Genomic DNA, 13,375 nt, shown 5'->3' with positions numbered 1-13,375 from the left:
CAGCACCGTGAAAATAAATGAATATGCTTTACAGATACATATACAGTTATGTGAATTTATGCCCAAAGTGACAGAGTCCTCCAAATTTGCTTGCAGAAAATGATGTGGGTATCATGTGAGTTTTCTGTTGTATTTTCTCTAAAAACGGCTTTTGAAGTAGACAATAAACAAATATAACTTAGGCAAAGAGCATTTTTTTTCTCCCACACAGTTGTAACTATTTTGATCTATTGAGTAGGTTCATACCAATATATATATATATATATATCAATTCTAACATTGAGAAGACAAGACAAACTGGAGAGATGGCTCTGTGGTTAAGAGCACTGCCTGTTCCTCCAGAGGTCCTGAGTTCAAATCCCAGCAACCACATGGTGGCTCACAACCATCCCATAACTCCAGTCCCAGGACATCTAATGGTCTTTTCTGGCTTCCATGAGTACCAGGCATCCAAGTGGTACACACATATACATGCAGATAAAACATCTCATACACATAGAGTACAAGATTATTCTCTGAGGTTAACCATAAATACATGAGCATAGATCGGAATGTCATTTCAACATCATCTTCTTAACTCTTGATTCTTTTCCTCTTAACTCATTTGGCAAACTTCTAATGTCAGCTGAACTTTCTGTTTTTCTCATGCCTACAGTAACTCCATTCCACTCTGTGTGTGTGTGTGTGTGTGTGTGTGTGTGTGTGTGTGTGTAAGAGTAACTCAATTTGTAAATATATATTCATATATGGGATTAAATGTTTAGTGTCTTTTCTCATTTCCTGTAAAAAGCCCAAGAACTTACATGAAGATGGTGACTATTTATTGCTCATGTATATATCTAGGACGCTGTCTGAGAATATAAACTATATCTATGTACATAAATGAGTTGACATATATATATATATATATATACAAAATATGTAAATGATACTAGGCACTGTGACAGATAAGCAGATATATATGTAACAAAAGTGTCTAGGGGCCAGAGAGATGGTTCAGTAGTACATTGAACCACAAATTTTTCATTTCACAGTTTTGCTTGCTCAGCAACTTAGGAGCAAACCCAAGTTTGCTTTCCAGTATCTACATCTTGTGGCTAACAACATCCTGAAACTTCAGCTCCAGGGCATCTAGTGTCCTCCACAGGCAACTGCATTCATTCATGTGAGCTCATGTGAGTGAGTGAACACACACACACACACACACACACACACACACAATTAGAAGTAAAAATAAATATCAAAAAAGTCTAAGAAATCTCACCAGTACTCAGAGAAGTTTCAATATCAGAGTAGAATAGAAGTGATATGAAAATATAGGCTATTATTATCTTATCTTGGAGTCATTAAAAGTCGTATAATAGAGGACTAAAGAAATGGCTTAAGGGGCTGGAGAGATGACTCAGCACTGACTGCTCTCCCAGAGGTCCTGAGTTCCATTCCCATCAACCACATGGTGACTCACAACCATCTGTAATGGGATCCGATGCCCTCTTCTGGTGTGTCTGAAGACAGTTACAGTGTACTGATATAAAGTAAATAAATCTTAAAGAAAGAAAGGAAGGAAGGAAAAAAGAAAGGAAGGAAGAAAGAAAGGGCTCAATGGTTAAGAGCACTGGTTGCTCTTGCAATGGATCAGAGGATAGGGTTTGATTCCCAGCACTCACATGGACGCTTACAACCATCCTTACTCCATTTGTAGTCCAATCCCAGGGGATCCATCACTCTCTTCTGGCCTCCCGTACCGCACACAAGCACATCATACACACGTACACGTGCAGACGAAATAATCATACACAAAAATATATTAAATAGAATTCAAAACAGAGTTAAGCCCTCATGAGGCACACGTAGTCTTCTAATCTACATCCCTTTAACTTAGGGCTGATGAGTAGAGTCATTTTAAAAACTGTGTGCACAGCTCTGACACTTAACCACTTTAGAAAATGAAGCCTAATTTCTCTTGCATAGTCTAGTGATTTCCTCTTGGTGATTAAAGCGAATGTGACAGCATACAACTGCTGAGACTAGGACATTAAAAAACAAAACAAAAGCCAAACGGAGGCTGCCTTTTTACTCTCCCCCAGAATACCTTCTCTGGAAGAAGCCAGCTGCTCTACCATGAAGATACATAGGCAGTTCTACAGAAAGCCCCACAGGGGAAGAACAATCAACAGGGAACCAAGGCTTCCTGCCAACAGTCATGCAAGTGAGTTATGTTGGCCACAGATGTCCAGCCCTAGGATAACTTCAGATGAATGCAACCTTAGTCTTGATTGCAACAGCGTGAGACTGAGTCACGTACTCAGCTCGCTCAGTAGCGCCTAAGTTGCCGCCCCGGCAAAACTGAGATGAAATGTTTGTGGTTTAGTGTAACCAAAATTGGGAATAAATTGTTACCCAGTGATAGATGCAATAGAAGCTGCTTTAAAAAAAATAGAGAGACAGAGACAGACAGAGAGAGAGGGACAGAAAGACAGAGACAGAGAGACAGAGACAGCGACAGAAAGACAGAGAGGGGGGAGAGAGAGAGAGAGAGAGAGAGAGAGAGAGAGAGAGAGAGAGATTAGCAGATAGTACCAGAGAGGCAAGTAGCAACTACTTTTACTCAAGGTTTTGCTCAGCTCTTTTCTTTTGATGTAGCTTTTCTTAGACTCATGGACTCAAATAATTCCTCCTATTTCAGCCAACTGAGTTATCTGGTGATAGCCAGGGATACAGGGATATGCCTCAGTGGTGAGTACACTCTCAAGTGTTTAGAAGTTTTTTTATCTCATATGCGTGCCTCAAATATCTACCAAAATGGACTTACTTGTGTGTATCTGGAGCTGAACAACAAGATGTTTGGTGGGAATGGAAAGTAGGCTCCCAGGCTTCAGAGAAATAACCTTATTTTAATCAGGCAAGATGAATCACATGAAGAGTGTGGTCTGGTGTGGCCATAGTTCTTGTTTTCATCAAAGTAATATATATACAAACAATCTTTAAAAGTACTATAAAGATTCAAGAGGAAAAGAAGAGTGGGACGTGTTCTTGCTATACAGTGTAGGCTGGCCTGGACCTTTCTACATGGTTGAGCTTTAGCCCCTGCACTATGGGATTCCTGGCGTGCACCATGTTACTAGGCCAAAAATCTTGTTTTTGAGAATGGAACCACGTGCAGCCCAATGGCTCCAAACTTGGGATTCTTCTGTCTCGGCCTCCCAGAGAACTACAACTGCATATCTGCCGATCGGGCCTAACCTAGAAATATCTTACTTCTTAAATCTACCTTCAAATACGATTAACAGTCTGTCTGGAAATATAATTCTCTCAAGATTTCGAAGGTTCTTCCTGTGGCTTCTAGAGTATCCTGTTTCGCAGTCCTTTGTAAGTTTCTGGGTCTTTCACTCTAAACGATCAGTTCTCAACACGTGGGTCATGATCCCATTGGGGCCTGCATATCAGAGATCCTTCGTATCAGAAATTTACATTAAATGTCATAACAGTGCAAAATTACAGTTATGAAGTAGTGACGAAAATAATTTTATGATGGGGGGGTCGCCACAACATGAGGGACAGTATTAAAGGGTCACAGCATTACGGAGATTAAGAAGCACTGCTCTAAAACTTTAGACTCTGATAGAGACATTTTCCACTCCCTAAATTGGGTGCCCAGGGGCCCTGAGTGTAGGCACTCATCCTTCTAGTTTGGCTTCTCTTGTTAATTAGTTCTGAGGTCATAATCACACTTTGGTGATTAGATTTTGTTCTTTAATGATTTAAGTTTTTTTCATTTCATTTCTCATTTTTTAAAAAATTACCTAATTTATTTCGTGCGGGGAGTCTGCGTATGTGTGTGGTGCCCCAGTTGGTTTACCATGTGGGGCCTGGGCATTTAACTCAGGTAAACTAAGTTTGGTGGGTGGAGCCTCTATTCACTGAGCCAGGTTGCTGGCCCTCCCATTTCACACACACACACACACACACACTCACACACTCACACACTCTACCCCCACTCTTTCACTTTCTCTTTTTATATCACTTCTTTTTTGGGGGGGGGGGTTCTTTTTTTCGGAGCTGGGGACCGAACCCAGGGCCTTACGCTTCCTAGGTAAGCGCTCTTCCACTGAGCTAAATCCCCAGCCCCTTTATATCACTTCTTAAAAGACTTTTTTAGCAAGGCCCTGGGTTCGGTCCCCAGCTCCGGAAAAAAAAAAAAAAAAGACTTTTTTAATGTATGAAGCCTCGTTCTGTGTCTTAAAAAGGATTTATTTATTTAACGTGTAGGAGTTCTCTATCTGCATGTACACCTGCCTGCTAGAGGAGGGCAACAGATTCCATTGTAGGTGGTTATGAGCCACCATGTGGTTTCTGGAAATTGCTCTTAACGGCTGAGCCATCTCACCTGTCCCCTTCTTCCATCCATTAAAATGAGGTAATTGTCAGCAATCCTTCATTTTAAAAAGTTGGAAATGAAGTTGCGGTTGGCAGGGGTCAGATCTTGGGGGACTTTGAATGTCGTGTTTGAGAGTCTTGAATTTTCAAACAGCTGGGGAGTCTTGTAATTTTTAAAGCTGTGGTGTGATCAGATGTGCGTATTTGGAGTCGAGAGTTAACAGGTAATTATGAGCCAAGAAATATGGGTGCTTGGAACCAAATGTGGGTCCTCGCACTCTTAGCTGCTCAGCCATCGCTCTGGCTGCAACGCTCGGAGACTTTCCTTTCTTTCTTTGGTTTCTTCTGTTTGTTTCGCTTCGAGGCAGGCTCTCGGTCTACAGCCCCAACGGGCTCCAGAACAGAAGGACGGACGGACGGAGTGAGTGGCGAGTGAGTGTCACTCAGGCTGAACAGTGCAGGGTGCTCTGGGGGACAGACTTAACCGCGTCTCCACAAAATCCATTTTGTGTCTGGTTCAGGATTTGTCCGCCTTTTCCTGAATCGTGCTGAGTCAGCAGTCTCTTGAGTTTGTGGCCACTCCTGACGGCACAGTCCTGGCTTTGAAATGTTCTCTAAATGAACTAGGATCACTCCACGTGCTGAGTCAACCTGTAGTCGGAGCCACAGGTTTCCCATCATTTTTTCCTACACCCCTACATACCTCTGGCAAATTTTTCTAATTTCAGTGTTTTCCCACCCTCATCCACGAGTACTGCTGCCCTCTGATGCACCACAGTCGGCTGCTTGGCCTGTAAGCTTTACAGCATTTGCTCTAATTTGTTTTTTTTAAACCACACATTGTCCCGTGCTACCCTAAGCTGTCCTTACCCCTTTGGATTTGTTAATTGGTTAATTGACTTGTACATTCATCCATTCACCCAGGGCTCATCTTTCACAATACACACTTTACTGAGGAGTAAGGGCTAAGGAGCAAAAAAAAAAAAAAAAAAAAAAAGCCAAGTCAAGGTCTCTACCACGTGATGAATGCCGAGAGCATACATATGAACAGGAACTGGTCATTCCCTATGGTGTGTACAATTACGGAAGATCAGGATGAGGAGGAAAAAATGTCAAGTTTTCAAACTCACTTCACGTGAGCAAAGACGGGGAACCTGAGAAACATGCCATTTGTGGGGAAGCCGGGACTGTGCCGTCAGGAGTGGCCGCAAACTCAGAGACTGCTGACCCAGCGCAATTCAGGGAAAGGCGGACGGATTCTGAACCAGACACAATCCATCAGGTTAAAGATAGAAGAAGTGTTGGAAACGAAGCTGAAGTACGCAGGCTCAGATCATAAGGGACTTGAATGTCCTGAGTCTTGAGCTCAACTTTCCAAATTCCGAAACTGACCTTGGGTGAAGGATGCTCATGGTTTTGTTGTTGTTTGTTTGTTTGGTTGGTTGGTTTTGTTTTTGAGGGATATAAACCTACAAGCCAGTTGATTAGTTACAGGAACAAGGAGATAAATTAGCTGAGAAAGAATAAAGGCCAGAGCTAAGTCCTCCATGAAGATGGAGAAGAAAAACTGAAGAATCTTGTAGAGGGCAGCCTGTCAGGACACGGTGCATCAGAAGGTTGTGGGATCTGAAAGAAAACCAGAGAGAAGCACAATGGTTCTTCCTGCTTTCCAGATACCTGGCCCTAGATAGTGTGACCGATTGTCTCTCATAATAGCATGTATGTGTGTGTGTGTGTGTGTGTGTGTCCAACAGATGAACTGTGAAGCTCTAGGGAGAGATCTGAACTAGGAATGTACCCTTGGGAGTCTTGAGTGTAGAGAAGGCATTTATCATTATGGGGTTAAGCAATGTTCTCTAGGAGATACTAAAAGATAGACGGAATCCTAAGGAACCATCACATCGGGAGAGGGGGAAGATGTAGTTAAATAGTATCGGGAAGGAGTAAGGAGAGCAGGGTGTGGCTGTCTATTCCCGTAATCCTAGCTCTTGGAAAATTGGAGCAGGAAGCTGGTGAATTAGAGTCCAGCCTGGGCTACAAGCTGAAACAGACAAAAGGGGAGGAGGTCATAAAGAGAACCTGAAGTGTTTCCTGCATCATACACCGAATTGAAAGAGAGAGGACACAGCCTTGTCAAAATGTAGCATGTGCTTCCTGGAAAATGGTCGTTGAACGTAGTGATGATATTCCATTTAAAGAGGTGGAGGAGGGCTGGTAACCTGGAAACCAGATAGAGTGTGGGTTGAGGCAGGAATGGGAAAGGAAGAAGTGAAGTCAGTGACTATAATCCATAGCTTGCTCACTCAGAAACTGTACATAGAGACAGCTTAAGTGGCTGTGCCTTCCCACCTCAGATAGTTCTGATCATGTGGCAAGGAAGGTCTAACAATATGACATTTGTACTCAGTAAAGATTAGATAACACTGGCTCTAATCAAGTGGCACCAAGCCTTTAAAGTTTTGCTTAGTCATTCTTCCGTGACTACATCTTTTCCTTTACATTCTTTCTTTCTTGTTTGGTTAATGCTGGAAATGGTTTAGGTGCCAGGTTTCCCATAAGCAGCTTCATGTCCTGTTTTGAGAAACTGGTGCAAGGCCCTTCCTGCTTTGCTCATTAAAAAAAAAAAAAAAAAAAAAAAGGGGATTGGGGATTTAGCTCAGTGGTAGAGCGCTTGCCTAGCAAGTGCAAGGCCCTGGGTTCGGTCCTCAGCTCCGGGGAAAAAAAATAATAATCATAACTGTTATTTACCTAGCAATCAGGATTCTCTCAAGAAATGCTGTACCCATTAAGTCTGTCACAATGTTGTTCTAGTATTAGAATAACAAAGTTGCGATCTAGTTCATCTCCCAGCAATTTAATGTTGCTCAACAAAGTTTTAACAGGAGGCTGGGCTTTCAGAATCAGGGACTGAACATCACATATCCCCTGGCACTCTTGAGATTGTTACTGAATGACTAGCTGGTTATTTCACACCATATGCCTAGGAAGCCTTATTGAAGAGGTAAACTCAGAAGACTGAGTTAAAGGTCTTTTGGGAACTCATGGGGAAGCTGGAACCGAGTTCACTCGGGTTCCAGGTTCTGGCATGGGCATAGAATCTGAAGCTGTATCAAACTTGCTTCAGAAAGCTTGCGTTTTACTCATTCAGTATGTCTCTTCCCTGGCTTTGTCTCTCATTTGTGATGATAGAGGGCTTGGTCATAAGAAAAGCTATTCAGTCCCACACAAATAAGACTCTGGGAATCTAAGGTATGTTTGGGATGGAGGCCGTGCTTAAGCAGTCCTAATAATTTGCGATTCGGGGGTAGAAATATGAGGAAGGAAATGTTACCAAAGATGTCAAACAAATATCGAACATGGAGAGGGGAAGTATCCATTCAGTGTACATATTTCAACTCCCTCGGATGTACACACAAAGGGTATTTGTGGCAATGCCCACACTGCAATTTTATGTTTAGGTTCTTGTGGGATCTCTGCTATTTTCCAGATTCAATGTACACATATTTTTACCTCAGTTCTTTTTAAGACAAGGTCTTGCTATGTAGCTCCAACTGGATTCAAACTCATGATGATTCTCCTGTCTCAGTCTTTCTTGTTTCTGTTTTTTTGTTTGTTTTCTAGACAAGGTTCTTGCTGTGTAGCTATGGCTGTCCTGGAACTAACTATGCAGCCTAGGCTGGCCTGAAACACACAGCAATCCACCTGTCTCTGTTGGAATTAAAGTACACCACTATGCCCAGGTTTATTAGCCATTTTTGTTGTTTGCTTGGTGAGTTTCTTGTTGTTTTCTTCAAGACAGGAACTCGTTATATAGCTCCCAACTCTTAATGTAGACCAGGCTGACCTTAAACTTGTGTTGGGACTACACTGTGAGCCCCCAAGCCTAGCCACTCACCTGAGGTCTGGGTAGCTCAGCATTGCACATAGTAGCCAGGAGCAAACTGATCGTCCATCACTGGATGGGCAAATAAAGTAGCACACCCGTGAGTGTGCGTCCCCTGACCTGTGAGTGTGCATTCCCCGACCCGTGAATGTACCCTGACCCGTGAGTGTGTGTACCCGGACCTGTGAATTTGCATTCCCCGACCTGTGAGTGTGTGTCCCCTGACCTGTGAGGGTGTGTACCCCGATGCAGAGTGCTGTGCAACTTACAAAGCAGGGGATGGGGTGACCTGTAACACAGCTGTCACTGTAGAACACTAACTGGAATGAGGCAAGAGCAGAGAGAGAAGTGCTGTGTGATCGCACGTGTGTGAAGTTTTACGATCTCGTGGACTCTGTAGAAAAGCAACCAGAGAAGGTTGGAGAAAGGAAAGTTAGTCAAAGGGCACAAAGGTACAGTTAAGACTGAAAAAAAAAGTTTCATTGAGGGGTTGGGGATTTAGCTCAGTGGTAGAGCGCTTGCCTAGGAAGCTCAAGGCCCTGGGTTCGGTCCCCAGCTCCGGGGCGTGGGGGGTTTCATTGACCTATGGGATTACATGGAGGCTGTGATTTATTTACAGTGTGTTTTGGAGTTACTGACAGATTGAAGTTACTAATGGACTTATTTTTAAACATTCGCATCAGAAAAAGCTCATGTGAGGTGATGGCTATATCAACGTGACTGAGTCTTCCTACAATGTGTATATGGATTGAAAATATCCCACCATATACGCAGTTATTAGTGAATTCAAAATAAGATTGAAAGGCTGGTTGTGGTGGCACAGGCCTTTAATCTCAGCTCTAGGGAGGCAGAGGCAGATCGACCTCTGTGTGCTTGAGGCCAGCATGGTCGACAGTGTAAGTTCCAGATCAGACAGGAATACACCCTGAGACACTTCATCAAAATAAAAATGCACTTACCCCCAAGCAAAACAAAACATCAAAGAATGAAAAGATGATGACATTATCAGTTTTCCGGTGTCTTCCACACGGGGGCTGGGCCTGGTGGATCTGTGTACTTCCAAAGTCAAGCTCAGCTTTGTGAAGTGAATCGAATGGAAATTTACTTGGGATCTGGAACTGTGTGCAAAGGACACCAGGAAAAACACCTGAAAAAGAGAAACTATGATCTGGTTCTAGAAAAGGGAGTATGAGCTGTAATATAGATATCACGAAGACAATAAGCTTATAAGGCCGTATTATCTTACTGTGTGTACAACGCATGCTATAGATAACAGGCTAAGCAAGGCTTCTCACTGCCTGGCTCCAGTTCTTGGCACCAGGCGTCCCGGTTTCCACTTTTGAGTTTGGGTAGTGTTCACCACCTTGCTTGTGAAATATTCCTAATTCGCATAAAACACAGCAAAAAAAATATGAATAAATCGGGAGTACACATTGAGCTAACATCTGTATTTATTGTTGTATTTAAAGATTTATTTATAATATAGGGCCTAACTCTATAGGGCAGGAAATACGTTGCTCCAGCTGTCTTTGAAATTGAGCAATCCTCCGGCCGGTCTCTGGAGCGTTGGGATTCTAGGCGTACACCGCGACGGCCAGCCCTTTGGAAACCAATTTCACTTGTTCCCTTTGTAGGAGGGAGAAAGGGAAGAACTAGAAAGCCACTAGATCGTGTGTGCGGCCGTGCTCCCCGAAATGAACTCCAACATCCTTTTGGCTTTAGGCAGCCAGAGCACGGCGGACACGTAACCCAGGCTCGATTTCCTCATAGAGAGAAAGGGATGGGCCAGCGTGAACTCCGGGGCGGGGCGGAGCGGGGCGGGCTGGACAGCGCAGGCCCCGGGCAGTGTGGTTCAGGGAATACCCCGACCCCGCGATGACCGCGTCTTCGCACCAGGCGAGCCGCAGGCCAGGTGTACCGGAGGCGGGCGCATAGGAAGGCGGCCGCCCGAGGCTCGCGTGGGCAGTTGCGCGCGCCGCCGCACGTCCGCAGGGAGGCGGGAGCGCGGAGGGCGGAGGGCGGAGGGCGGAACGCGGGGCGGGGCCGGCGCGGGCTTCTTCAGCGGGCGCGCGGCCTGCGCCGGGGAGCCAGGCACGGTGGCGCGGGCCGAGGGCGGTGGGCGGCGAGTGGCGATGGGCCGCGGCTGGGGCTTGCTCGTCGGACTCTTGGGCGTCGTGTGGCTGCTGCGGTCGGGCCAGGGCGAGGAGCAGCAGCAGGAGACAGCGGCACAGCGGTGTTTCTGTCAGGTGAGGCGCGCAGGCTGCGCATCTCTGGGCGCGGGCGATCCTGCTGCGCGGCCCTCACCGCGTTCCGGATCACCCCAGGCCGGGACACCCTTCGAGGGGCGTGGGCGCCTGGGCAGCTTGTCACACTGCTTCCTCGCATCCTGCCATGGCTGCTCCGCGTTCACCGACCCGGGTTTCTGGGTGGACCCGGCACCTGGACTCCTCGTGCGCGCACTGCCGGGGACGTCCCCAGCCTTTCTGCTCTCCACGGACTCTTGGGGAGACTAGCAGTTCTTTAGGTCTTGCTGTCAATGTCAAGAGGTTAAATGACCTTGCGGGGCTCTTTGGGTGCCCTGGTTCAACTGCTTGGTGTCTTTGCGGCTGTCGTTGTCCTGTGACTTCTCGGCCTGTGTATGGTGCACTTTCTTCCTGATGCTTATTCTCGCATCCTGACACTTCCCCTTTGCGGTTCGAATCCGAGGCAGGCCCCTAGCTCTTCAGTACTCGAGTTTGATTATGAGCTGTGATTATTTACTTCGGTAGAAGGTGTGGGATCAGTGAGCAAAACATTCAAACAATTTTGTTTTCGTAGTGTAGCCTGTAAATTTTGTCTGGGGCCATTTAGGCTAGACGCTTTGAAATAACTATGAATTTCATTTTGCAGTCTTAAGAAAATTCTAACAGCCAGCGAACACCGACAAGTATCTGGATTCAGTCGATGGGCTAGTCTTGTAAAGTCTGGAAGAACTCTTGACTATTAGCGGTTCCCCAGACTTTCTTCTGTTTAAAAGTGTATCAGATGATTTTATTACTGAGTTACTTAATATGTAAATTGTATTAACCACACCTCGAGCTGGCTTTCCCCCTAGACTTGTTCATTACTGTTTTTTCCGATGTTTAAAATACTGGTTTATTTTGTAGGTATGTATATTGTACCTGTGAATGTACACATAGCAGGGGGTATTTATAATAATCCACAGCTTGTAGGAGGAGTCATCCACCACATGGGACACAGGGTCTTCAGGCAAATGACGCTAACTTGTGGAGCGTTGGCTCCTTTTATAGCCACCTTTTTGGTGGACTTTGATCTCTGAAATTATATTTATTAAAAATGGAGGGATAGAGAGCCAGGTCATTCGTGGGTCTTAGCTGTTTGTGATCAGAAATACTGTGCATGCAGAGTATGATACTATAAGATGCCTGAGCGACAGGAGGAAGAGGTGTTCCTTGTTTCATCGCCTTAAACTTTTGGATTTTATTGTTTTGTTGAGTGATTTTGGAGCAGAGGTGAGTTGCTGGAAGTTCAGAAAAAGCAACTTTTCTTTTGATTACAAATGTTAGGCAAACACAGTTTCAACACCGGAGATGGGAATAAGCAGCTTCTAAGTGGCAGTGTTGAGGAAAGCTGCTAGGAGTGACACTTTCCAGTATGTTCTCTGGAAAATGGTATGCAAATACTCTTCAACTTTGTCCCACACCCAACCTTTTTGGATATTTCTTTAGAATTGAGAAACTTTTATGTTTTCTCTTGGTTAGTAATTAAGGCTTTTTTTAGCTGTTATCACAATATCTTCAGATCTGTCTATCTGTCTATTTATCAATCATCTATCTATTTATCTTTAGCCAGGGTCTCTTAATATAGCCCTGGCTGTCCTGGAAATCACTGTGTAGACCAGGCTGTCCTAGAACTTACAGAGATTTCACTGCCTCTGCCTCCCGAGTGCTGGGATTAAAAGCGAGAGTCACCATGCCCAGCTCTTTTTTATTTTTCAGAGTTATATATTTTTATTTAATGTGTATGTGTGTTTGCCTGCAATGTCTGCACACCCAATGCATGATGGTGTCTGAGTAGGGCAGAGGATGGAACTGGAGTGTGAGGCACCATGTGGGTGCTGGGAATAGAACTCTGGGTACTGTGCAAGAGCAGTACTTGCTCTCAGTCACTGAGCTCTTTTCAACCCCTGTATCCTCAGATTTAAGTACTCCCGAATTTGCTAAAACTAACCTTGTTTCTTTGTTCGTTGGTCCTCTCCCTTCCCCTTCCCCTTCCCCTTCCCCTTCCCCTCCCCTCCCCTCCCCTCCCCTCCCCTCCCTTCCCCTCCTCTTCCTCTCTCCTTTCTTTCTTTGTTTTTCGGAACAGGGTTTCTCACTCACTCTGTAGACCAAGTTGGCCTCAAACTCACAGAGCTCCTCCTCTGCCTCCAGAGAGCTTGGTTTAAAGGTGTGCCCCACAACCATCTAAGTCCCTTTTTCTTTAAAGGAAGAATATCTGGTTTTCCTCTTCAGAGTCAACTTTGAGTAATAGTAAACTAGCCTAAAATAGTGCTTGTGTGTAACATCTGCAGTCAGCCTGATCAGGAGTTTTAGGTTAGCCTGGGCTACATGGTGAGATTCTTATTTCCAAAGTATAGCCTAGCTAATGACAGAAATAGTCAAATAGTCTTAGTTTGTTGTTGTTGTTGTTTGTTTTGTTTTCCCTTCCTGCTGCTGGCCTTCCTTTCTTACCACATTGGCCTTGGATTACTTCTTCACCACCCACCTCCTGTTACATTGGTATCAAGTCTGTTTCAGTCCATAGGTGCTGTCTGAGTCAGGGCAGTCTGTGGTTGTTTGACCTTGGAAGGTCCTTGCACAGTACAATGGAGAGTTCTGCAAGCAATCAGACTGAGTTTGATAAGCACTCCACAAGTCCCTGGAGCATCAATTTAACACACGTAACCTGGTGTTTGATTGGTGCTCAGCAGATGTTGGGGGAGGTTTCGGTGTAAGATGTTAAACAAACCATTTAGTTCAGCCAGCTGTTTGCATAGCTTACTGGGATTGGGCTTTTTGATGGGCAATGGCTGTAAGGAATCTTTGGTTACTATGTAGGTTTCAAGTCCCTTTAACA

The 13,375-nt window shown here is 44.8% G+C and overlaps 2 protein-coding genes across 2 annotated transcripts in view; one reads left to right on the top strand and one right to left on the bottom strand.

The window, feature by feature from the left end:
- Rps10l6 (ribosomal protein S10-like 6) overlaps positions 1 to 13,375 on the bottom strand; it is a 489,065-nt gene that overhangs the window by 256,543 nt on the left and 219,147 nt on the right. The window lies entirely within an intron of this gene.
- Ero1a (endoplasmic reticulum oxidoreductase 1 alpha) overlaps positions 10,380 to 13,375 on the top strand; it is a 35,400-nt gene continuing 32,404 nt past the window's right edge. Inside the window, 1 exon segment of the mRNA NM_138528.1 lies at positions 10,380 to 10,506. Coding sequence (NP_612537.1) covers positions 10,393 to 10,506 — 114 coding nt within the window. The 5' untranslated portion in view covers positions 10,380 to 10,392.

Source organism: Rattus norvegicus, chromosome 15, assembly GCF_036323735.1.
Source record: "Rattus norvegicus strain BN/NHsdMcwi chromosome 15, GRCr8, whole genome shotgun sequence".
NCBI lineage: Eukaryota > Metazoa > Chordata > Mammalia > Rodentia > Muridae > Rattus > Rattus norvegicus.
The sequence above is the reverse complement of the archived record's forward strand: the minus strand, read 5'-3'. Positions and strand labels throughout refer to the sequence as shown.